General features: G+C 37.0%; 1 protein-coding gene across 2 annotated transcripts in view; it reads left to right on the top strand.

Annotated features, from left to right (window-relative positions):
* Positions 1–2,522: 2,522 nt before the first annotated feature.
* The window catches only part of LOC135650281 (piezo-type mechanosensitive ion channel homolog), a 66,501-nt gene continuing 41,481 nt past the window's right edge, over positions 2,523–27,542 (top strand). For both annotated transcript variants that reach the window (XR_010501492.1, XM_065169575.1), the window contains exons 1-7: positions 2,523–2,839; positions 4,104–4,184; positions 14,642–14,801; positions 17,932–18,077; positions 21,138–21,294; positions 21,417–21,603; positions 27,122–27,237. Coding sequence is in view for 1 of the 2 variants with exons in the window: in XM_065169575.1 (XP_065025647.1) it covers positions 2,758–2,839; positions 4,104–4,184; positions 14,642–14,801; positions 17,932–18,077; positions 21,138–21,294; positions 21,417–21,603; positions 27,122–27,237 (929 nt within the window). In the remaining variant the exon portion in view is untranslated. The remainder of the gene's footprint in view (positions 2,840–4,103; positions 4,185–14,641; positions 14,802–17,931; positions 18,078–21,137; positions 21,295–21,416; positions 21,604–27,121; positions 27,238–27,542) is intronic.

Here is a 27,542-nt window from a genome sequence, read left to right on the forward strand (position 1 = left end):
TTTTTATAAGTGCTTGTCCTGCTCTGAGACCATTAGTCACGGACTTAGCTAGTTTTGCCTAAGTCATGCGGCACCCTTGCGTGTCCGTCCGTAAAGGTCAGCCTTCCCGAAGCCTCCTATGGTCCCGTAGGACCTATAAAAGAGAAAACGGGTTAGAGAAAACGCCTCACTCAGGATCCACAAGCAAACATTTCCGTAATCACTTCACAGACAATGCAAATTATAAACAGACTTTACAAGCTCTGAACAGTTGCACAACAGAGGGTCAAAATAGTCTACTATAGACCAAAAATCTCTCACAAGTGTCCACATGATACAACCTTTATTTACAAGCCTAAAGCGACCACCAAATCTAATTAAAATAGAACTATTAAGCCTTCGACCGTCTCTCTACATACTGTGCAAAGTATGAACATACCAAAAGACACAAACATATATAAACATTATATCAAACATCACGTTTAGAAGTTTGTCTGTGATAGTAGTCCACCTTAAACTTCTACTATTACCAATAATGATAACAAGTTTATAGTAAATCTCCTCCAGAATAACCAGAGGATTACAATAACATCAAAAACACATATCTCCACACGACTATAACATATTATCATTATGGATTTCATAAAAGAAAAATTTTAGGTCTCCCAAAGTAGGTACAGTAGGAAAGCACCTTAGAGAGAATAAACTACATATCAATACCGTTAAGATTATAGAGCTTATTGCAAAAATTCTTTACATAAAGTTTAGCCACTCGATCATATAGCAAAAGCTCCAAAAGCTAACTTTTTCTCTCTCTATTCGTTTTTTTGGCGTCATCACATTTTATTGGACGCACGTCTTCGTGCATGACTATGGGGTTTTGATAATGTTTTTTTGAAATTGGACGATTCTTCACGTTTCAAATGATATTTAGTGTAAAGCTGATTAAATGATATCTATTAAGACACTTGAAAATACATTATCTCTCGACTATAAGATTTTGATAATATCATATATAATGTTTTGTTGAGGAGTTGAAGGATAAAAGGCTAAATATGATATCATATTTTTAGAGTTTATTGTGAATGATATCTAGTGTAAAGCTTATCTAATTAAAAAAATACATATTAAGACACTCAAAAATATATTATCTCATGATCATATGTAACTCTTTATTAGTTGAGGAGTTAAAGAATAAAAGATTAAATGAGATATCTTTCCGAGAGATATTTTTGGGATTCATTATGAATGACATATAGTATGACACTTATTAAATGATATTTATTAAGATACTTGAAAATATATTACCTCCCAACTATGAGGTTATAATAATATCATATATAATTCTTTATTAGTTAAGGACTTGAAGAATAAAAGGTTAAATGCGATATCTCATCGATATACTTTTGGAATCCATTGTAAATGATATTTAGTGTGAAGCTTATAAAAAAATATTCATTAAGACACTAAAAAATATATTATCTTTGAGATTATGATAATATCATATATAATTCTTTATTAATTGAGAGGTAAAAGAATAAAAGACTAAATACAATATCTCTCCAAAAGATACTTTTGAGATTCATTGTGAATGATATATAGTATGAAACTTATCAAATGATGTCTATTAAAATACTTAAAAATATATTATCTCCCAATTATGAGGTTCTAATAATATCATATATAATTCTTTATTAGTTGAGGAGTTGAAGAATAAAAGACTAAATTGAATCTTTCCATAAGATATTTTTGGATCAATTATGAATGATATCTAGTGTGAAACTTATCAAATGATATCCATTAGAAAACATTTTATCTCTCGACTATGAGATTATGTAATTTTTTTATTAATTAAAAAGTAAAAAAAAGGCTAGCGTTATCTCCCTGCAAGATATTTTGGAATCCATTTTGAAAGTATAAAGATAATTAATTTTAATTGAAAGAATTCATACGACTAATGTGAATCTTGTATCTCGACAAAGGTAAAGTGATATAACTAATAAAATTAATCAAATTGAACGAATTCTATGAAGTAAAATAACACACGCATCCTCGAATACATATCACGTTATTGAGTTATCTCTATTGCAAAATAAGAACTAACAAAAAATAATCTCCATCAGTTCCTTGATTCCTAATACTTCATTTTACTTCTTGAAACAGAGCAGCAACGTTAATGCCATTAGTGTCCGGGTTGTCAGGAAGAAGCATCAACCATTCCATGAGCATCGTGGCTCACCCTCAGCCGTCGATTTGCTGCCAACCTGGCGGGTCCCAGCTACCCACCAGTCATCCGTCCACGTGATCGGAACGGTAGATTTCACGTAGTTATAGAAATTTTTGAACGCACGTCCGCATGAAATGACGAACTCCAGTAGACCGTTGCCGTCTTTTCGCAGTGTTTATACTATTTCTACTTATTTATTGTAACGTGCCATTGTACCTCGCTTATGGTTGGATAGAAAACGTGGGGACCACCAGGAGACAGGTCGCGTAGGAGAGACACGTAGAAGTGGTATTTTAGTTGCTTCCAACGACGCAACGTCCCCCTCGGAGTCGCTGGATGCCCTTTTGGACCGACCAAACTGAAGGCCGGATCCCAAATTGCCCCCAAGCGTTCGATCCCCTCTTTGATCCTTTCATGAGAACGAGCATCATCTCCTGGATTCGATTCTCGTTCTCGCCTTCGAGCTCTTGATCCCGAGGAGCGAATTCTTAAGAGGAAGATTCTAAATGTCTCTGAGAGGAATTAGGGATTCCACCAGCCTTCCATGACCGATGATAAGGCGATCTCCTACTCGGAGAGCACCGATGGGTGGCTTTCTCGGCAGCTTCCTGCTGCCTCTGCTGCTCTTGGCAGGTAATTCATCGGAATTTTCATTCTCGCTTCCGTTGCTTTCACGACAATGACTTAATTTCTCACGTGATTGCGGAGGATTGCTTCGTATTCGGTTTCGAGAAGTTGCCCGGACGGGGTCAAATTGTTTTTGTTTCTTGCGAGGGAGTGATTGGTTGAAGAAGATAATTGTTAATCAGTTAGATGTTTGACTGTTAGAGTGCGATTGTTTTGTAAGGTTTTTAACCGGAATTTTGCGGTGCATATTAGGTTACCACAGACCTGTAGCTTAGAATTAAGGCTGGTGTGAGCTTTGATTTACTGCAGGGTTTTTCTTGCCATAAACGAAAAGGTAATTTCTAGCTGAATCCGGAGCTTGCATGGATAGTTTAGAGCAAGAAAGTTCAAGGATGGATGAGTGGATTGCATGGATAGTTTTGACTTTTGAGAAAAGAAAAAGTTCACGACTCTTTCCTGCGCTACGTCCATGAAACCTCTTGATGAAACTTTCACAATCTACTGGTGTTTTAAAGCTTGGGGGGGTCGGTAATGGAACGGAAAACATAAAAGTTATGGAGAAGAGGAATTGATAAAAGCGCACTTGATCAGTAGGAGTATAATGTTAGCACTAAAATTTACAACCAAAGCATGTTCAAACAGGAGTCCTGGAACTTGGGTAGAGAAATAGAATAATTGATGGGATGCTTAAATAGTTAAGTTGTTATTGAGGTTACTTAGCTTGTCTCCAATGTAGATTGGTGCTCTAGTGATACCAGATACTCTATCGTATGGATTGTTGGTCTCTATGGGTAAAGGAGACTAGGGAAGGAGTAAGACAGCAAGGCTGTTGTGCAGGCTATTGAATATAATGCTTGTAAATAAGTAGATGTAGGTGGCCGGGTTGGTTGGACATGTTTTAAAGATAGGACATCACTTGCAAAGTGAAATAAGAAGGCATAATTTAAATCTAATGTACGCCTTTGAGAATGTGGCCTTGCACTTACACATAATTTGAAAAAATAGAAATTTAATTCATTCTATAACATTCATCAAAACTCTGTTTACTTTGTGCAACCTATTTATGTTGGAATAACTGCAAAATATTGTACCACACTTCCAAAGTTCAAAATGATGTCATTCTTCAGGACAAACTCACCCTGCTTTTGAAAGTATATTAGTTGCATATGTTCATTTGTCAGTTTATTGATTATCATGGGAAGTCATGATGAACTTAGTAGATTATTCTTATTGGTTCGCTATATAAAAGCTTTCCATTGTTTTTCTGCAGCTTCTTTGCTTGGTTGGAATTTGATCTCTCTGATCGATATGTTACTTTTTTTTGCGATTCTATTTGTTTCTCCAAGAGGAGGTATGATTTTTCCTCTCACACGCCATCTTGATCTCATGTCAACAGTTTTTATATTCTAATCCAGTAAGTCTCTTTCAGAATATATATTGTTACACTTTTTGACCATATTTATGGGGCTTCTTTAATTCCTTGAACATTTTCTATCAGACAATCATATACTTGTTATTTTTTTATATGCAATTTCATATGACTTTTTTATGAAATTTCTTTTTAATCTAAGGGGTATACAACAGTTGCATGGAGGTCCTGATGATCTCTGCACTTCAGCATTCTGCTTTAATTCTATGATTAATGTATTTATCTAAAATGTGCAAAACATTTACTTTTAGAGCTTCCTGCCTACTTGTCTTAACTATATATATTTTTACTTCTTCTTGTCATAGCTAAATTTGCTAAAAGATTATCCCTTTCTTTTCTAAAACCCACCATAATATATCCTTAAGAACTCCATCATAGGTTTCATCAATAGAACCCATCTGCAATTCTTTATTTTTCTCTTTGCATTTTTCATTAATTTTCGTAGTTAATGAACAACTTCTATGATTTCTTTTTCAATCACAAAATCAAACTGATTTACAGAAGTATGTGTCTTATATGTTAGACTTTGTTGAATTACTCTCTCCCAACATAATATGGTTCATTAACTTAATTCTTCTATAATTGAACTACACAAATATCTCTTTTGTTCTTTATATATTAATACTAAAATGATTCAAAATTTATCACGACTTTGTTGAATCACTCTCTTCCAACATAATATGTTTCATTAGCTTAATTATTCTATAATTGAGCAACACGAATATCTCTTTTTTTATATATATCAATATGAAAATGATTTAAATTTATTAGGCAGGCATTTCTGCTTCTCAAAGTTTTGTTAAATAACAAAATGACAAGTAGATTTCTTAAACAACAAATAATAATAGGAGTGCCATTAGGTTCTATACTCTTGCCTTTTTGTTCTCTTTAAAGCTTTTTAACTTGATTTGTTTCCATAAACAAATATATGGTTACCATACTTATGAGTTATGAATATCTCTAATTCTATAAACAAATATATGTTCACCATACTTATGAATATGTGTTACCTCAAAAAGTAAATTGCCTATATAATCTCTATCAAATAACTAGTAAAAGTAGTTTCTCCATCTTCCCTCATCTTCATGTCATTATCAACACCTAAAAAATTACAAGACAATTGATTTATTAGAGTATGACAATCAAGTTGAATACTGTCAAGCATGTTCGCCTTATCGGTCCGTACCGATATACCGATCCACTGGCGGTACGGTACATATCAATATACCGACACATGATGCAATGAGGTGTATCGACAAACTAGTATGTATCGCCCATATTGATCCCTTGTTGGACTGGTATGTACAGCCCAGGGATTGCTGTACCACTTGAAATGATAGTTTTGGCGGTACATACTGGTCCGGGCGTGGACCGATACACGGACCATCCCGTTTCGAGCAGTTTGCATTAAAATAATAATAAAAATAAAAAGTGGTGTGCCCCAATCCATTTCAGCATTAAAAAAAAAAATATATTAGGGCTCTTCTTGCATACGAAGCAACGACATTGCCTCTTCATCGGTTGCGGCGACACTACCTCTTGGTTGATTCGAATATGTTTCATTAGCTTAATTATTCTATAATTGAGCAACATGAATATCTTTTTTTTTTTTATGGATATAAATACGAAAATGATATATATTTATTAGTCAGGCATTTTTTGCTTCTCAAAGTTTTGATAAATAACAAAATGACAAGTAGATTTCTTAGACAACAAATAATAATAGGAGCGCCATTAGGTTCTATACTCTTGCCCTTTTGTTTTCTTTAAAGCTTTTTAACTTGCTCTGTTTTCATAAACAAATATATGATTACCATACTTATGAGTTATGAATATCTCTGATTCCATAAACAAATATATGTTTGCCATACTTATGAATATGTGCTACCTCAAAGTAAATTGCCTATATAATCTCTATCAAATAACTTGTAAAAATAGTTTCTCCATCTTCCCTCATCTTCTTGTCATTATCAACACCCAAAAAATTACAAGACAAAATTGATTTATTAGAGTATGACAATCAAGTTGAATACTCTCATGCATGGTTCGCCTTACCGGTCCGTATCGGTATACCGACACGTGTTACAGTGAGGTGTATCGACAGACTGGTATGTATCGCCCATACCGATCCCCTGTTGGACGGGTATGTATCGCCCAGGGATTATTGTACCATCCGAAATGATGTAATTTTGGCGGTACATACCGGTCTGGGCGTGGATTGATACGCGGACCACCTTATTTCGGGCGGTCTACATTAAAATAATAAAAAAAATCAAAAAGTGGTGGGCCCTAGTCCATTTCAACATTAAAAAAACATATCAGAGCTCTTCTCGTGTACGAAGCCATGACACTGCCTCCTCGCCGCAGTGATGTTGCAGTGACACTACCTCTTCGCTGTTGTAGCGACGCTACCTCTTGGCTGATTCGCCACTTAGATGCTGCAGCGGTGCTGCCTCTTCGTCGCTTCACCATTGTGATGCTACAGCGACATTGCCTCTTTGTTGCTTCATCGTTGCGATGCTGCAGCGGCGTTGCGTCTTCACCGCTTCGTCGTTGCGATGCTATAGCGACACCGCCTCTTCACTGTTGTGATTCTATTGCTTCCCTTTGATGTTGCTGCTGCTTCCTAGGTATCGCTGCACTTCTTCTCCTCCTTTTCTTTCTTCTTCTTCCTTCTTCCTTTCTCCTTTTTCCTCCTTTGTTCCTCTATTGGACCTTCCTCTTCAACCTCTTTTTTTTCCTAGTCGAAAAATCGGTACGCACCGATGTACCATGTGTCGGTACGGTGGTACAGAGAAACGCGAGCCGTGCTAGCGGTCGACTGGCACACAGACTCGGATTAGTAAGTCAAACCTTGGTACCGCTTGTACTGAGTGGTACACTGTGGTATGTCAGTGTCATGTGTTTTTTTTTTTTTCAAAAAAATTGAAATTAGATCGATGATTCTATGGGATTTGATCCAAGGTAGGATAAGGATTGTTTAGAAATTGTCTTGTTTATTCAGATTGTATGATCCTAATCACTGAATCGTAGGATTCTAACAACAATGTGTATCATATCTTAAAATAAATTAAGTTCATTCAATATGTGACAAAATTTGGTGAGAAAGTGTCTTATTGATTTTGATTCAAGTGGCAGCACATTTTAGGTCCTCAACAGGTAATTTATTTACCCAGGATTGCATTTTTTTAAGTGCTACACTAAGTAAGGAGGGGTTACAAATGGACCTTTCCCGGTGCCCTTAAAGCCCCTTTATCCTCACTTTATACATCTTGACCAAATTTGTGGTGTATTAATCATTATATATCCATTAGATCTCACTGAATCTTACTTAACTATGAATCAAGAAATCATATGGCTGTCTTGTTGACGCTCGAGAAATCATGAACCTTGAGGAGGCTCAATTTGGTGCTGATTTGGGCATGCAACTAGCGGCAGATTTCATCACCGTCAAGTGGTCATCGAGGGAAATTTTGAGTGCCATCAGATTCCGATTTGGGCATGCAAACAGTGTTATCTGGATTTCCTTGCTGAAACCTGATCTTTGGGTGGGTTGGCATGTACAGGTTGGGAATGACCACCCCTGGATGATAACAATAATCTAGTCCTCTTGTTTATGTTATGGAAATTTTTTTTTTCTAGAGCTACTGTAGTAGTTCATGGTTCTTAATAATCTTAGATTGAAAACTTCAGAAAGTCCTTCTTGGAGAAAGTACATTTTTGCTATCTTACCATTGTTTTTCTTTTTAATTGATGATTTTTCCTTTTTCATGGAAAGAAATTATTTTACCATTGGATCTAATTTCGTAGGCCTTTGGTTGTCTTCTATCTAAAATGATTATCTTTTGTTTTACAGTTATTGTAATTTTTATGCATTTTTAGAGGCAATGGAATTCTTATATACTTTTAAAAAATAGTACTTACTGTGGTTTTATAATATTTATACTGGACCCCCTACCAATTGTTGGCTGGACCACTATGGGCCTGGTATGTACCAGCATTTCAACATACCATATGCTGGCTTACTTTTGGACATTGAAAAAGGGGGTGGAGGAGGAGGGGAGGAGGAGGTGGAGGTTGAGGAGGATTAGGAGGAGGGGAGTATTAGGCTGGCAGATGGTGCAAGGAGGGAGATCAACCAATATAAAGAGGTATTAAAACCTAAAAAACGTGAACTGTCAAATTTGTAAAAGGAAAATAAACTCAAACTGGGTGGTGAGCTTTCTGCAAGTTAGTGGGCGATAACCTACAAACTGTACTAAACCCCATGGTTCTTACAGATTTATTTGATAAAACCAAGGTTCTAAATACCAAGGTATGCAGTTTCGAATAATACTGCCCGTACCGGATGGTACTGTTAGGACCCTTTTTCTAAGCCTTTGAATAATGTTTATTGAGTTTGTTTAGTTCAGTTGTTTATTGAGTTTGTTTAGTTCAGTTAGAGTCAGATAGAGGTTTATTTAATATTTATTTATTATTAGAGTCCAAGTCCTGGTGGACTCTGGGTGGAACTCTATAAATAGTGATGTAATCGTTTCTCTTGGGAGGCCATGAAATATTATTATTCAGTTTTTTGACAAAACCCTAGGAGGCCGATCCCCTCGAAGCGATCAAGGAGACCGATCCCCTCGAAGTATCATTCCCTTTTCTCCCCTTCCATGATAAGATCCTAAGGTCTTATCAATTGGTATCAGAGCAGCGATCCTCGGTGTTCTCATTGCAGTTATCAGTCAAAAAAAAAAAAAAAAAAAGAAGAGAGGAAGAAGAAGTCGTAGCCACGCACCACCGCTGCCGCCTTCTCCACTGCCGCCCGCCTCCCCTTGGGTCGCAACCGCAACCGCTCAACCTCCCCTCCTTGGCGATCGTTGGTGACGCTGCTCCCAACCGTGCCACCACCGTTGCCTCCTTCTCTACCGTCGCCCGCCTCCCCTTGGGTCGTAGCCGTAGACGCTCGACCTCCCCTCCTCGCGGCGACCAAAACAGGGCAATTGAGAAAGGGCCGCCGCCGCTATTTCCGGCCAGCGGACAGTGGCAGCGCCTAGCCTCGGCGCCCCTTGCTGCTCCTCGCCCTCGACGACCTTGCTCCCAACCGCACCGCCACTACTGCCTCTCAACCCCGGCAATAACGTTTCCTTCTGCGGTGCGACAAAAACAGAGCTCCCTTTGTTGCCGTCGCCCCCCGTCGATCCTTGTTATGACCCAACGGCCGCTACTTCGCAGCCAGCGGACCACCCCCTCGTCGCTTCTACCGTCGACGACGCTGCCCCCAACCGCGCCACCATCGCTGCCTCCCCTTGGGTGGCAGCCGCAGTCGCTCGACTATCCCTCACGGTGATCAAAACAAGGCAACCACGACCGCCGCAGCCACCGTTGTTTCCTCAACCGCACGCGATCCCTCGGCGTCACCAACGCCTCCTTCCGCAGTGCCATAGAGACAGAGCAATGCTGCTTTCCATTCGCGCCGTCGTAGCCACTGCAGCAGTGAGTCCTTGGCGGCGCTACCCCCAGCTGCACCACCATCGCTGCCTCCCAGCCCTCAGCAGCAGTGATCCCTCCACGCAACGACCGCAACAAGCATCGCTGCCTCCCACGCAACGACCGTAGCTACATTCTCGCATCCTCGCAGCAACCCTTCATTCCCACAGTGTTGCCACCGACCGCGTCACAACAACAACACCGAATAGGGCAGTGATTAATGCCCTAGTCCTGACACCAGAAACAGGAGTTGAGATTACAGATTTGCAGTCTTACGCAATGGCCACCGATAACTCAATGAAAGCACAAATGAAAGCATTGGAAATCAGAGTTGAGAATCGACTGCAAGAAACAATGATTTCAAAAAGAGCCTACTGGAGAGTCTCAACAAATTTCAACAAGATGGGGGCTCAAGTTCTACGTTGCACAGATATGGAAATACAGGAAAAGGACCCCAAGACTATGACACAAACTACTCACACATGAAGGTGGAATTTCCGAGATGGGAAGATGGAGATCTGACCAGTTGGATCTCTAAGGCAGAATTTTTTTTTTCGTTTTTACAGAACTCCAGAAGAATCCAAGGTGGAAATAACCTCAATCCAACTAGAGGGAGATGCAATCCGGTAGTATGATTGGTACGAAACTTGCCACGGAGTCCCCTCGTGGGTGCAATTTAAGAGAGGACTTTTTATTCGCTTTGGACCATCTGAGTACGAGAATGTTGATGGGCAGCTCGCCAAAATTTGTCAGATTTCTACAGTGTTAGAATATCAAAACAAATTTGAACGATTGTCAAATCAAGCCAGAGATTGGTCTGAACGACAACTGGTGAGAACATTTATCGAAGGACTTAATCTAGATATCTGGTGTGAAGTTAAGACTCGTCAACCTCGCACTATGATGGTTGCGATCTCATTCGCATATCTACATGAGAAAAAAATTAGTAGGGAAAATCATGGAAACATAAGTGACAACAACCAGATGATCAACAAGCCACCCGCCCCATCTATTCCCAATCGAAACCCTGACACCCAAAGACTAACCCAAGAAGAATTCAAGGAAAGATCAGCAAGGGGTTTGTACTATGATAACAAGTGGAGTATGAAGCACCGATGTAAACAAGAGCAACTTCTGATGATTGAACCAATTGGAGAGAAACCAGAAGCTAAGAGTGTGGACTCCGATCATGAAGGTATAGATTCTAATGAAGATGTTGGATCTACCATACATACAATGCATGCATTAACCGGCCACTCTAACCCACAAACTATAAAAGTTGGTAGAACTCTGGAATATCAGCATGTTATAGTTTTGATTGATACTGGTAGCACTAACAATTTTATGGACAGTGAAACTATTGATCGATTGACCCACCACATTGAAGGCTGTGACAGATTCGAAGTAAAGATCGCTGAGGGACGAATTTTAACTTGTGATAGCAAATGTTCAAAGATAAAATTAATTGTACAGGGCCAGGAGTTTCTTGTAATGATTACTACATTGAAAGACCGACCTGTTGCTTACACTATCAAAAAGTGGAGACCATACTTACTTGATCAACGGGTTGTGATGCGTTGCAGATAGCCTATGACTGAAGTGCTAAAAGAGAAGCTCCCCGAATTTGATGCTGCTCAGCCTTGAGGACAAGGCTGATTTGAAGAGGGAGGAATTGTTAAGACCATTTTTCTGAGCTTTTGAATAATGTTTATTGAGTCTGTTTAGTTCAGTTGTTTATTGAGTTTGTTTAGTTCAGTTAGATTCAGGTAGAGGTTTATTTAATATTTATTTATTATTAGAGTTCAAGTCCTGGTGGACTCTGGGTGGAACTCTATAAATAGTGATGTAACCGTTTTTCTTGGGAGATAATAAAATAATATTATTCAGTCTTTTGACAAAACCCTAAGAGGTCGATCCCCTCGAAATGATCAAGGTGGCCGATCCCCTCGAAGTGATCATTCCCTTTTCTCCCTTTTCTCCCATGATAAGACCCTAGGGTCTTATCAGGTACGTATCGATCCGTCAGCTGACCGGTACACGGACCGGTCGTTACCGAACGCTATATATATATATATATATATATAGGCGATGTCGCGTCGCCTCGGTGACCTCGCCGTCGATCGGAGAAGGAAAAAAAAATACATATATACATATATACATATATACATACATATATACATATATACATATATACATATATATATATATATATATATATGTATATATATATACATATATATGTATATATATACATATATATGTATATATATATATTAAAGGCGACGCCGCGTCGCCTTGGTGACGTCACCGAAAAAGGCGACGTCGTGTCGCCTCGGCAATGTCGTCTTTTATAAAAATATTTTATATATAAAAAATCTTTTATATATAAAAAATATTTAAAAAATATTTTATATATAAAAACAAGGCGATGTCGTCGAATTATATATATATATATATATATATATATACCGTTCGGTATACTGTATCGTACTGTACCGAGCGAAAATGATAATGAAAGCGTGCTTGACTTGGAGTAAGTGAACTAAGCAATTAACTCAGAATGTAATAGCAATGAAACGCAGAAAGAAAGTGCAAACCGGATTTATAGTGGTTCGGTCATCGTGACCTATGTCCACTTCCGATTCCTTTTTCTCCGAGACCACCGACGATCACTAACTATCTTCCTTCAATGGGCGAAGACCAACTACCCTCTTATAAATCTTTCTTCTTTTCACAAGTTTAGAAGACAACCTTTACAAGCCTCACACCTCTCTTAGAATGATCACAAAGCGAAAGAAGGAAGAGGACACTTAGCACTTTTTCAGCACTTTTACAATTCAAAATCTCAGGACTTTTGTTCACACTTTCGTTGCTCTTTCATGAAGGAAAGAGTGAGGATTTTATAGGCCCCAATGTTTTAAAAAATGGAGCCAAAAAGTGTTTCATCCTGGGTTTCCAGGGTACTGGTGGTACCATCGCCTGACAGAGCCTTGGAGACTGGGCTCTGGCGGTACCATCGCCTGATAGGGCGGTACCATCGCTTGGCAGCATTAACTATCGGTGGTACCACCACCCAGACCACTTGGGAGGCCGAGCCTCAAGCGGTTCCACCGCCCAGTCTAGGCGGTGCCATCGCCTGACGTGACTCCAAGTGGCTGAATGGGCCATCCAACCAACCTAATTCAGCCTTGTTTTAGGCCTAATTGGCCCCTAATTGAGTTAGTAGGATTTCTCCCAAAACTAACTCAAATTAAAGTCCTAACTACGATAGTTAAGGCTAAAACAATTTACGATACAAGCAATCTAAGTTGTCCGGCACATCAATTGTTCAAACGAACTCTCGGTGAACATTCGGCGAGCTCTCGGCGAGCTTTCGGCGAGCTCCCGACGATCTTCCGGCGAGCTTTCGGCGAACTCTCATTGCATTGTCCGATCCTTCGGTGTATCCCTCGATTTATCCGGCTCGATGCCCGATCATTGACTCCGGCCCAACATTCGATTCTTCATTAATTATTTTGCCTTTTTCATGATCGTAGTTAGTCCTGCATCACTTATCTCAACATATGGATTAGATTATTAATTCATTAATTGATTTCATCATCAAAATCTGAGATTCAACAGATACACCGTATGCCATTGGTGCATTAATATGGTGATGATCGTAGGTTGATCGTTATGAATCACATGTGTCAAAGGCACCAATATGGTGATGATCGTAGGTTGATCGTCATGAATCACATGTGTCAGAGGCAGCTCCTAATGCATGTATTGGTGAATGTCAGAACTTATACTTTCAATACTGATCTGCTGCTTCATATCATACTTTTGCTAAGAAAAGTATGACTAACTATCACCGTACTACTGTTGGTCGTAAGATTCTCTATAATACGATGACTATAAATACGATGAGCTTCGTTCTGTGTCTACATCGTGTAGGCTTTGTCGTATCTATTCAAAATCATCCACTAGCTTCCCCTTCCCCTTTCGTACATAAACAAAGAATTTTGACCTGTACCGATTGGTACCGGCCGGTAATGATTGAAATTTCGACCATTATAGCCCGGTACAGCCTCGTATTGTTTGATACAGGGCCAAATACTTGATATCACCCGGTAGCAGGTGGTTCGTGTATCGGTCTGTTAGCGGACTGGTACGTACTGCCCGTACCGAGGGGTATGGTACGGTGTTCAAATCATTCGATAAAACTATACATTATTGTAGTAATTAGTTACCATAATCATCTTTATGGAATGAATGGGGGCCTTAGTAGTTTCTGTTTCATCAATGACATAAAATAAGGTTTTTATCGTGGACACATTTTTTAACGAAGCCATGCATTCTATTATTTCATTTTCTTGTTGTGAGCCAAATTTAAAAATGTATGAAGAATATGATTATCTTCCTTATATGTTGGATAAACGAGTCCTTATTTGTTATGGACTTATCTGGTATAAGTAGCAATACATAACTTAAATTGTCAATGGCAAATTGAATTTTCATATAGGATTTGTCATTTTAGAGAAGTGAGGGGAATCATCAAGCTGTTAATGTTTATTTTCTTTGCTATTGTATCTTAGTTCAATTATGTACTTTAGTTGCTTTTAGCTGACACAGAGTCTTAAGTTAATCTGATGCTGGAGGTTTCTAAGTTCTAACTATGCCTTCAATTACTGCTTTGTTGTGAATTTGTTCTGAATAAATTTATGCCTTTTGCATTCAGAAAATTTGCAATTTCTTTTGTCTGGACGGTGTTATTTTCGAAATAATTTACAAATTTAGTCCTGATGGAGTATTTTAATTTACTTATCATGGTACAGATTTATTTGCTTAGTAGCTTTGAAAAGAATATAGTTGGTTCTAGCATAATATTCTCTATGTTATATTCTGGTTTTTTGGCTTGGCAGGATTCAGTTCTTGGACAGTATATACCACAGCATGCTGTACAATCATCTTTTCAATGCTTATGCTCTTAGGGCAAATGATTTTTCATCTTGTTTGGTGTATTGAAGGGGACAAATGGCCTATAGCAGATGCTTATTGGGCCAAGCTAATTGGATTAGTAAGGTGATTTTGGCATTAATATCGATCTTCTTGGTTTATAGTTCTGGTCTTTATGTGTAATTTGTTCTATACTGAACCTGATGGCTGAGATCTCAATTCTTAAATGCTTGAAATTCAAATTCTTAATAATTTGTCTGAAACATAGTTTTTTCTGACATTCTAACAAGCACCTTGATGTTGTGGAAGTCAGCTATCTTAGTCTTATTTTTTTATTTTAAAATCCATGGGAAATTTACTATTGATTGATTGCATCAGTTTAGAGAGACACAAGTATATTGCTACTTGTCAGCATGAATATTAGTGAGAGAGAAGTCAACTAAATATTTTCTCTCCATCACATGGCTGCATGACAACCAAGCTATAGGACCATTTTTTTGAACTTATTATGTTTACTTTTAGCTGTTCAATCTGCTGTTTTCTCATATTCTTTTAGATAATGATCCACTCAGTATTTTAGGTTTTGCTCATTTAAAATTCTAATCTTAAAAAATATGCTGTTTTTTAATATAGTTCTTTGTGATAGGTCATAAGTGCAAGTGCATGGCGGGCCACTAATGTAACACCTTTCTGGAGCATGAAGGACCAACCTTTAAACCAAGGACTGCTGTACCACTCGAAATGGTACAATACAGGTGGTACGTATTGGTTGGGCATGGGCCGATATGCGGATCACCCCCATTTCGAGTGGTCCAGTTAAAAAAATAAAAAAAATCATAAAAGTGGTGGAGCCTTGTGCAACTCAGCATTAAAAAAAGAAAAAAAATTAGGGCTCTCTAACGCGATCCCTCTTCTCGTGTACGATGCTGCTGCCCTTGCCGCTGCCTTGCTAGTGTATCTTTGCCGCTGCTGCCTTGCTATCGCTTCACCATTGTTGCCTCATTGCCACTTTGCTGTTGCTGCCATTGCTACTGCCGCTTCGTCGTCGCCGCCACCACTTCTCCTCTTCTTTCTTCTTCTTCCTTCTTCCTTCTTCTTCCGCCTCCTCCATCGCTACCTCTTCTTCCTTCTTCTTTCCTCCTCTGTTCCTCTACCACCCCTTCCTCTCCTCCCTCTTTTTCTTTCTCACCGAAACACTGGTACATACCGGTGTATCATGTGTTGGTACATTGGTATTGACTGGTACATATTGGTCCGATAGATCATTGAGACGGGTCAGGTACTTGAAAAGGTGAGCCTTGCTTTAAACATTCTAATATTTTCAAAGTGAGGGAATGTCTTTTAATGGAGAAGCAGAACCTTAGTCTTACTAGTCATAGAACCAAAGTTAATGCAATAAACGTTTCATAAATTTTTAAAGGCATGATTGAGTTATTTTTAGTCTTGAAAAGCACGATGGGCATCAGTACATCGCTTTGGTTCTTTGTTCATCTGAAGGGCTTTCAGATTGGTATCTCTATTTTTATATTCAATAGAGGTCTAAAACGTGTTTGTCAATATGAGAGATGTTTTTGTACAACTGGTTTGTGGGTATATGTGGTTCTCATTTGCCAAGTTTTCCAATTGTGACAAGTTTCACTCAGAACCTTCTGTTGGAATAAAGCATATAAGCAAAATTTTAAGCTATGGACATTTGTTCTTGTGAGATCATTTTGTGAATTTAAGAAAACTTTGTGGAACTAAAATTTGGAACAATTAGGAATACATAAGAATGTGTGCATATATGATAGGGAGAAAAGGAGGACAGACAATAAACTATAGCAGGGTTGAGCTACATTCTTATTAATGAATTAGATGACGGCTCTTAAATGTTAGTATGACACAATGCACTTATTTAACCGTGGATGTGTATGTTTGTATCATAGTGATTGGTACTGAGTCTATTGACAATATAATTCCTGGTCCAGCGATGGCATGTCTAATTTACAAATGCAAATGTCTGGTGACGTTGAATACTTATACAAAGCTTGTCATTTTGATTGGACCCCACTAGCCATTAATTTAGATGTCTGGATTCTCCTAGAGTGTGAACCTTTTAAGACATATGCATGACTATTGCACATTTTCAAATCCAAATTGCCATCAGGTAGTAAAATTCTAGTTCATTAGCAGGAAGAATGATTTTTTGTAATATACTCTTTTTATGTGTGAGTTCATCTCAGGTATGACTACTCTTATTTTAATTCTAGGTGTACATTGTTAAATGGTGCATGCATATGTCTTTTGCCTGGAAATAAGCACCTGAGAATCTGAGTGTTTTCTTTTTCTTTATTGTCAACAGTGATGAATACTTGAATAGTATGTTGTGAAGAAAATGCTTGCAGAAGTTCTATATTTACAAATATCAAATAGTGAAGCTCAAGGAAATCAGAATTCATGCTCAATGTCACTCATCATATTAGATGATTTTCATTGGTTCTGCACATGATAGCCGCTATAGTGCCAGTGCATAAAAGAAAAGTCAAATTTCACACTTGCTGAAGATTTGAGTTAGTGAAATTTCCTAGATAAGATCCCATTGACCATTGTTTATGCCGATGGTTAGTAATGAGTCTAAAATCACTTAGATGCGACTTGGTTACAAACTTCCAATATTTCATCTCATTTGTTACTAAATGAGCTATTTTCATTTCTTGAGCTTGTGCAATGCACCTTGTTATTCTGTTTTTGTTCATTGACTTGTCCAATTTCAGCATATTGTTGTTGGCATGTTGTCTAACATGTAATGGGATATTGCTTGTTGGTTTTGTTTAAGGTGCTGTTGCATCTAGACTACCTTGCATAATTGAATTGTATGCAGTCATTTGTCTCTGTACGAATGTTACTTCACGGACAAATATAAGCCTCTTAAAAACTTTTTTTATTATTTAAACTAGCAAAATCAAAAGATGCAAATCACCCTTGATCACTGCACAATTGGAATAGTTTGATACTTTGATTAGTGTACTTGTTCTGCTATATACTACAGTAGTTCCATATTTCATTCAATCCAGCATTTGTGATTTACAGAATAACTGTATGATATGAGCATCATCTTCTGAAGTCTCCCTTTCATATATGCTGTCTTTCACAACATATGTAGTTATTAATGTAATCTTGTCTACTTTTATTACCTTAACTTTGCTTCAAAAAACAAACTTTTATTACCTTGGCTAGAGTTGCTCTAGTTGATGATCATTATTGCACTTTTATGCAGAGACCAGCCATGGGGATCGACATCTGTTATTTACTTTGTTATTATACAAATATCAGCAGCTTTTGTTGCTTTAGTTGAAGTCCTCAGCAATAGATTCCATCAAGACTCTTGTTGGCTAAACTTTTTATCGGCAACTAATAATATAGGTTTGCCTATTTGAGTTTATTTTATTGATCATTTATCTTCTGTTTAAGTATTGTTTTGCAATTTTTTTTCCCCAAAAGGCTTATGATTCTGAATACAAATTATTCTGGAAGATATGTATCGATTTATTCTTTTGTCCTATTATGTTCTGCATTGCTACATCATTTATGTTTGAATGTGGTAATCTGGCTGGTATTTTCTTGATGTTTGTGTTTGTGGTCTCCTATTTGCTCATTGTTAAGTTGATATATGACCCTGTGGGAACCAGTTTTTGCTTCATGGGTTAGTTTTGATATGCAGTTGTTAGAATCAAGGTTCGCATTAGCGTACCGTACTGGTGTTTCGACCTGGGCTCGGTACGATACCGTACGGTGTACCGAGCGGTACACCTGATTTCACAGATTTAACCCTCCGAAAATACTTGAAAATAAAAAAAAAAGTTAAGATAGGGTTTTCAAGTTACAAATAAATATAGTAATAGTATATGTTTAGCAAAATTAATGTAAATTAGGTAAGAATAGTATCACATATCTTTTTCGGGCTTTGAGGTAGTCTTGTTCGAGGTTCGTATTTCAGCTCGTTATAGATTGAAATATCTACAGAAAAATCAGTTGAATTGTTAGACTATTTTATTACAATATAAACTCTAAAATTCAAATGAATTAAATAATTACATATGTAGATATACCTGATTGTTGAGTACTTGATTCTACCACCAAAACGAACGATGGGCCTCCACAGGTGGTGGATCGGGGTCCTCGATCTGATACATCTACATATCAATATGATACGTTTGTTGGACCCAATCATGAAATTGATCCCGTGACATAGTGTATTGATACATCGTCTGCCATTGATGCATCAATGTGGTGCTGATCGTAGACTGATCGTCATGAATCATCTTTGTCCGAGGCAACTCTTGAGGCATATATTGGTGAATGTCAGAGCTTCTCCTTTCGCTACTGATCTGCTGTTCTGTATCATACTGTTGCTCAGAGAAGGATGACCAACTATCACCAGATTATTGTTGCCCGTATGATTCTACATAATACGATGGCTGTGAATACGGTGAGCCTCTTTTTGTGTCTATATCATGTATGTTCTGTCGCATTTGTTCATATTCATCCACTGCCTTCCCCTTCCCCTTCCGCGCATAAACTTGACCAGTACCTTGTCGAGTTCCATGATCTGAATCTTGAGTGACATGTATAAAATATTGCTTCTCAGTCCATTCACCACTCTCAAGTTGTGTAGACGAGACCAACGACTGCCCGGCATCACCGCCATCATCTGTTGAGGCACTACTGTCCGTGTTGCTATCATGTCTCTGGACCGAGCGAGAAAGAGAATGTGATTGTGAAGGTGTCTCGTCGCCTGACTCGATTCTTTCTAACGATGCAACTGATGCTACTGCCTTCCCCTTTGGCTTAAATAGAGGTGAGAAGAATGGCTTAACTAGAATGAGAAAGGGCCGTTGGAGCACTGTAGCACTGCTACAGTGTGGTAACGGTCGATTTCGACTGTTACCGAGTGGTACCGGGCGGTAACAGTCGAAATGGACCGTTACCGAGTTGTGCCGGGCGGTAACGGTCGAAATTTCGATCGTTACCGCCTGATATTACCTCGTATCATCCGATACGAGGTTTTTTTGAATGTATCGCCCGGTAGCGGGCGGTCCGCTTACCGGTAGCCTGTCGGGCCGGTACGTACCACCCGTACCGGGCGATACGATTCGGTATGGCAGACCTTGGTTAGAATCAGTGGGTGTTCAAAATAGTGAATTTGATAAAGCATCAAGTGGTGTATCTGTTTGATAAATGCAATTTGTCGTAATGGTTATGCTTTCCAGAAACTTTTGACTGACCCAGCATTCAACTTCCAATTATCATTTGGAAGATGTCTTGTTTGTTGGACCTCAAAATTGTCTATAGTGATTCTGCTGTTGATGGCATAAAAAATCATGTCATACACTGCAACATATGGAGCTTGGATTAGTGTGTCGTTGTCTGCTTTTCAAGGTGTGTTAGATATATAACAACTTTATGACTACATCTTGGTGTGTTTTTCAAGGTGTCCACCATCCATGTGTCATGGATTCCTCATATTTATCATTGTATGATGATGGTGAATGCTTATGTCTAGATGTCTGTGTGTAACATGAATGTTGTGATAGCTGAGTTTTATATAATTGAAGAATGAGCTGTGTCATGAATGAAAATATGTCCTTCACATTCATCTTTCCTCATTTAGCAACTAATGGTGAATATTTTGAAAAGAAATTGTGTTTTTGACTTTTTTCTGATCATAGAAAATTTTCTAGTGTCTGTCATCTTTATCTACTGTAGAACATGCAAATATGATTGCAGCTTTTAGTGTTTATTCAAGTTTAGAGGAGACACTGACATCGCAGGATGTGGATGACTGCAATAATGAGGAGAAAGTTTATTGATACCTCATGAGACAGAAACAAAGATGTCATGTGCTTATTCATTAATAAACATACTCTTTTTCTTTTTTCTGTTATCTTTCTAAAAGGATGGAGGATTTGTGTTTACGTTTAACTTAATTAAGAAGTGACTAATTGAGGAAAAAAAGCAAATATGACCTTTATAGACCAGCTGATGCTTCCCATACTTAGAGAACTTGAGTTGGTACTATGACTGAAATGATATAACAATTTATCACCTTCCATACTACCATATGGGCACAATAATTTTATTTCCTCAAAATATAAGCTCATTTTTGAAATATTTAAAAAGAGAATTATGAAATATGAATAAGCTAATGGAAATTTTCATAATATATCAAATAAGAGAAAAATTGTTCCTTTTTTCTGAAGCGGAAATAAATCTTGCGACATTTGTGAATTGATTGGCAAATGTCTGCTACTTCTATGTGATATCTACATTTTTGTTTTTTATATTATAATTTGGAGCTACAATATTAGTTCTTTTCATCAATCAACTAATCAGGACCATTCTTAACATCTGTTTCTTATATATGAATGTCAATAACTGTATTATAATGGTTGGAGATTGATTTTTTTCTGTTTCCATTTGAAGGCTATCACCTAAGGGTGGTCTGCTGCTTAGTTCTTCCAGCCATGCAGTTGGTTGTGGGTATTAGTCATCCCTCTTGGATATCTCTACCCTTCTTTGTTTGTAGCTGTGTTGGCATTGTTGATTGGTCTCTAACTAGCAACTTTCTTGGCCTCTTTCGGTGAGCATTCCACACCATCCTGTTTGTGGTGTTATGTTCAATTATTTTAAATGACATAATAATGGATCCTGACATATAAATTTTCATGTCATGATGTTTTCCATCAATTACGACACTCAAAGGTGGTGGAGGCCTCTCCTATTATATGCTTGCTTCAGTATTCTTATTATTTATATCTACCAGCTTCCGGTGGTTTTTCCCAGTATGTTCCTTGTCTTTGCTGATTTTGTTGGTCTATACAAAATAAACAGAAGATCAGATTGTTCTGAACTTTGTTCTGCGGTCTCCCTTCTAATATATTATTTCATGGTAAGCATTTGACTTGATGTCCATTCTGATTTTTCATGAATTTACTCATGAATGCAAAAAATTTTATTGTATTCACAATTTGAAGATTGAGTGAACCTGGATGTTTTTCTTGTTTAGCATCTGCTGTGTTATAGGATTATGGTATTATGAAACTAAATGTCTATTTCATACTTTTAATTTATTCATCTACATGACAATTAAAATATTAAATATCTTTTGCTTAAAATAATTTCAAAATTTTACGGTATTTAACTATATAGTTTCATTGTCTCAGGATTTTATTAGTCTTCAGCCTTCATTTGCATATAGTTATATTTTTGGTGCTATTAACTTTTATTGGGACTATGGTTTTTAAGATCCCTAACCTTCTTTTGGTCATTTCACTATTCACAAATTTCTTTTTAAAATTCTTCTGTATAAGTCTGTGTCCTGATCACTGTTGGATTAAGTGAAAGATTTTTTTATATCTGCTGAATCTTTATAATAGTGTGGTATTTGCTGGAATTCATAAAATAGGTTTCTTTAGTATGTACTTTTATGAGTCCATTAAGATAATTCAATGGTATTCTATGATAAGCATGATATTATATATATGTATGTGTTTGTGTATATATATATATATATATATATATATATATATATATATATATATATGTACATATGTACATACATACATATGTACATATGTACATACATATTTATACATACATATATATATGTACATATATACATATACATATATATATATATATATATATATATATATATGTGTGTGTGTGTGTGTGTGTGTGTGTGTGTGTGTGTGTGTGTGTGTGTACATATATATATCCTACTGACTATTCTAGGAATCCACATATAATCTGATCATAATGGCCAATGGTGATAAAAAGTTAAAAAAACAAATTTGTTAATTCATTTGAAACTAGAGAAGTAATATGACAAAATATGAACAACTGAAAGTTTGGAGCCATGGTTTCATAGCTTGGGATAGTCATCTTTTGCAAGGTTCAAGTCTATTGTAGCTTTTCATTTTTCTGGTTGTTTTAGAATTTAGATTTTATAGCCCATTGCTTAAACAAAAAATAGGCATATTCTTTGGGGAGTGTGTTCTTGATCTGTTTGGCTTCTACAATCTTGCAGTAAGAAGTGATGGTGTTGACAAGTCACACAACTTAATGGGATAGCATCAATTATGATCTGAAGTCTTGTGGTATTCCCTGCTTATGGTACTACTATGGTTGGGCTGTTGGGGACTAAAGCGGTGTATCAAACAGTCAAAGCTCCAAAAATGTTTCAAACAATAAAATATTTTAATAGTTTTTTGAAGTATATCGGTGGTAATAATAATGTACAAACCAGTACATACTTGTCTGATGGTTTATTGAAAACAGCATTGAGCCAACATTATGTCTTGGCATCAATATTGCTGGAGATGCTGACCTATTCACCATAACTTGTATAGCCTTAATTCTTTTGTTCCTCCTTTTTATCTTCTTAAATTGGCTGGGGATCTTGAAGGTTCAGGTGAAATCAGTTCTTTTTATGTTTCAAGATTAACTATGTCCATTTTCCATCAAGATTAAATAAATTTTAAAATTATGATATCAGCAATCTAGGAAATATGGTTTGTGGTTTTGTAAGGGCAAATATTTGAATATCACATAAGGCATATGGCTGAACAAAAAAAATGAATACTGATTAGACAACTCAAAAGTCATACCTGTATCTACTTTTAATCAGTGGATATAAGTCTGGATACAGGTATCAAACGAGTACTAATTTCTATAACCAAATTTACATAAGAGGTATACAAGTACAAACTAGATATATAAAGGATATAGATTCAAATAAGATTCAGGCAGATAGAATTGTTAATATCATGTAAATCTTTGATAACATGAAACAAATAATTAAGAAACTATAGAAATCTATAAATCACATTTCATATATTGGAATATTTTAAGGCTAATGTGAAAAACAAGGATGCATAAAAAAAAAATTACTGCATATAAAAAATAAAATAACAAATGTTAATATTGGTATATTCAATCCTATATTAAAAAATATAGTTAGGCCATAACCCCTATTGTTACCATGTCCACAAAACTTTGGGTAACTGTATTTAAATATTAAAGAGACATTTATATAGCCATGTCCAGCTTCACTCTTATATGAATCTGACTGTTACTCTTATCACCCTTTATCTTGCTACTTCTTTTTGATGCTATTTTCTTCATGCCTTGAACATATTCTAATTTGATGTTATTGTAATCTATTTATATGTTCTTGCCTATAGAGGAAAACCTTTGTTGGATCAAGATTGTGTTTTTGATCAGTTTCAAGATTAGCATCAGGATTAGATTTTAGGCAGGATCAACTATGGGATTGAAGTTTTTCCCCCCTATTTTCTTTATGGTAGGAAATTGATCTAGACTGGTAAAAAATCGTATGATGTAATTGGATTGTTGTAAAGGATGCATGGCATCACCTAGGATCTCTAGGATTGGACAGAAATGGTCCAATTGGTTCATATGTAGTCTAGAACTATTGGAATAAGGCAGAAGCTTAGTGGGATCCCATGGTTTCATGGGGGCATGGAACTAATTTTGATGGTCCCTTGACAATTGAAGTCTTTTTTTGTATTAAATTTGTTTGATCATGACAATAATCAATGTTGTCAAGAGGCATTTGGGCACTCACCTAGGTGCTCAGACAAGGAAAGACAAGGTGCGTTTTACTAGGTACTAGGCGAGTGCTTCAGTTGAGGCGCTAGATGATTAAACATCTCTGAGTCTCGCCTAAGCTTCTGCCTAATAAGCATACCACACACTATCTATACATGAGTCTCTTATTATTTATCTAATCCATAAATGCTAAGTAGATCTTATATTGATGCAACATATTTATAAAAGGAAAAACAGCTGGTTCATTAAAGACTACATAGTGTGGTTTATATTAAGAACAATTAAGCACTGTTTCATCATGACTTGTGGAATAACATTGTTCCTGTTTGGTGGAGGAAAAAAAAAATGTTATTGTTCCGGAACAATGATATTAATGATTCAAATACTGGTTGGTGGATAAAAAAAAAAAGAAAACTAATATGATGGGTGGAGAGATGATGTTAACATGTCAAATGCAGAAGATGATTTGTTCTTTTATGATCACAATTTGACATGAGGTGATGTATAGTAAGAGCATCAGTGATCAAAGGAGATCCACCAAACAAGAAGTCTAAAGGTGAGTGCAAAGGCATCAACGAAATGTTGAAGAGGAGGAAGTTGATTGTGGTGAAAAAGAAGAGATTAAAAAAAATAAAAGTGTACCTAGTGCACGAGGCTCTCACCAATGTAGACTATAGGGAGGGTCAATGTATGCAGCTTTAACTTTAAATATTTAAAGAGGTTGTTTTCATGATTAGGTGAAAAAGAAGAGAACATGAAGGATGATGACAAATGTGATGGACCTTCGGTGATCATTAAAGTCTAGGACTGGTTGATATTTGAATTGTTTTTCTTTTGTTATTTAGATATGAACCAATATAATTATATTTTTTGATTATTTAATTTGATGTTTTGGTGGTAACATCTTGCATGTATAATATAACTCATATTTTGATTTAAATTTGTTTCGATAATAATGTTTTCACCTTTTCATAGTGTTTTTACGATAAGCGCCTTACTTTTTCGGGCAAGTGTCATGGTGAGCACCTAGCACTTTGCTATACAAGGCCTTGCCGCCTTATAGCGCTTAGAGCTTTTAACACTGATCAGGATGGGAATGGTTTTGGTAGTTTCTGCAGGCCATGTTAGATGCTTCTTTACAAATTTGTGGTTTTATTCAACTTAAAAGTTCAAACTTATTGATGATGTACAACAAAAGTATGTTACACTAGTCCATCAGTTTATTATAGTTTAATCTTGGAGGTTAGTGCTGATTTATTTGGTAGTCACTTCAAATTCATCATGGCAACTCCTGATTATAGCTGTGTGATGGGCCAAATTCAGAATGTAACTTAATGTAAATAAGAATGATTGTATTGCTTTGAGTCAGCAGATTTTGGCTTTTGTTACACATGATCATAAAACATGATTATAACTTTTCATGTTGAATTTGATTGATCACGCTTGAAATAGGTTAATTTGCTTATGTTTGAACTAAGGTTTGCAATTTCGTACTGTACCGGAGTATCGAGCTCAGCTCGGTATGGTACGGTACGAGTATTCCGAGCGGTACACTCTAGCATACTGCTCGGTGTGTGTGTGTATGTATATATATATAATAATAAAAAAAAAAAAAAAAAATAATAATAATAATAATAATAATAAGAAAAAGGCGACGTTGTCGAGGCGATGTCGCCTCAATGGGGAGAAGCGTTTTCTTCTCCCCACGTGGGGAGAAGTGTTTTCTTCTCCTCGCGAAGCCTTGACGACGTCGCCGAGGCTTCTTCTCCTTGTGCGGATGAGGAGAAGTCACCAACGACGTTGAGGCCTCATCGCCTCAGACGAGGAGGCGACATCTCATCCGCGGTGTCCGACGAGGGAGGGCGGTGATGGATCAGGATCGTCGAGGAGAGCAACGTCGGATCTCCAAGTTCTCCCTTTTCTTCTCCCTCTTCTTCCTTCTTCCTCAGCTATACCTCCCCGTAACGAGCGGCGACGGTTGAAATCGACCGTCATTGACCGATTTCACATGGTAACGGGGCGGAAACAGCCCCAATCGACGGTGCTGCCCGGTACAGGCGGTATCATTCGAAATTAAAAACCTTGGTTTGAACTACCAACTCTTTCCTCTCAAGTTTTATTAACTTTAGTAAATGATACATAATTGAAGCATTATTTATCATGGCAAATTCTAGAAAGCTTTCGAGTTTTATATAGTCCTTAAATCATGATTTGTCTTATTGGTTCGTACCAGTGTATTGATTGGCCATTGGTACAGTATGTACCGAACCATACCGATTACTGATATACCAACACACGGTATGGTGGAGCATATCGATAAACCGGTATGTATCGCTCATACTGGTCCCTTATCGGATTTGTATGTACCAACATGCCGAACGATATACTACGGTACGATGAACTTTGCCTTAAATAACTTTGTTATTATTAAAATCAAGGATAACAGTTTGCTGGAGCAAATCTACTCTATCAAATAATAAAGTTAATGTGCAAGAAAAATACATGTTCTTGATTGCTTGAAACTGATTAACAATTAATTTAATTACCAAGTATTTGGTGGCGAGATCATGTCTTAAACTGAAAAATTGGATACAGTGGAAATTCCTGCTTGTTTACTTATATAAGGTTTGAAATTTGAATTAACAAATTTTATCGATTGATAGAGGAAAAACTAAACTACCTATGTGGCAGCAATTTGTGCACTTTTGAATGGCTAATTTGATGCATCTGGTAAATTATTCTGTTATTAGGTTCTCTTTTTGTTTATTGTAAGCATGTTTTTGTTTCTTTGTCTATCTGATTCTTTCACTTCCCTTTCCTGCATTTTGTGGTAGTTGTCTTCTGTCAAGTGTGATTTGCAAGAAATGGATTTTATAATGTCTATGAAGAATAACAGTTTGGTGGAGCAACTTCTACCATCAAGGCATTCGTTTTTCATCCGAGAATCTCGGTATGTCAAGTATTAGATTAAAGATGTATATTCTTTTGCTCGTGGTACATTCAAACTGGTAAATTTGCATAATCTGTAGGGTTTTAAAATGTGGTTTATGTGGCTGCATATATTAATGTGGTCATATTATGTGCCATTGAGTCTTTTATTGTTCTTTATAATAAGTTTGTCTTAGCCCACCCTTCCTCTATCTCTTCACACATCACCCATTTTAATTGTATCACCTTGTCCAACATGTTTGTGCTTCATTAGCACCTTACATTTTTTTGAAGTGAATCTATACTATGGTTAAAAATTTTGCGAAT

This window comes from Musa acuminata, chromosome BXJ1-4 (assembly GCF_036884655.1).
Source record: "Musa acuminata AAA Group cultivar baxijiao chromosome BXJ1-4, Cavendish_Baxijiao_AAA, whole genome shotgun sequence".
In the NCBI taxonomy this organism is placed as follows: domain Eukaryota; kingdom Viridiplantae; phylum Streptophyta; class Magnoliopsida; order Zingiberales; family Musaceae; genus Musa; species Musa acuminata.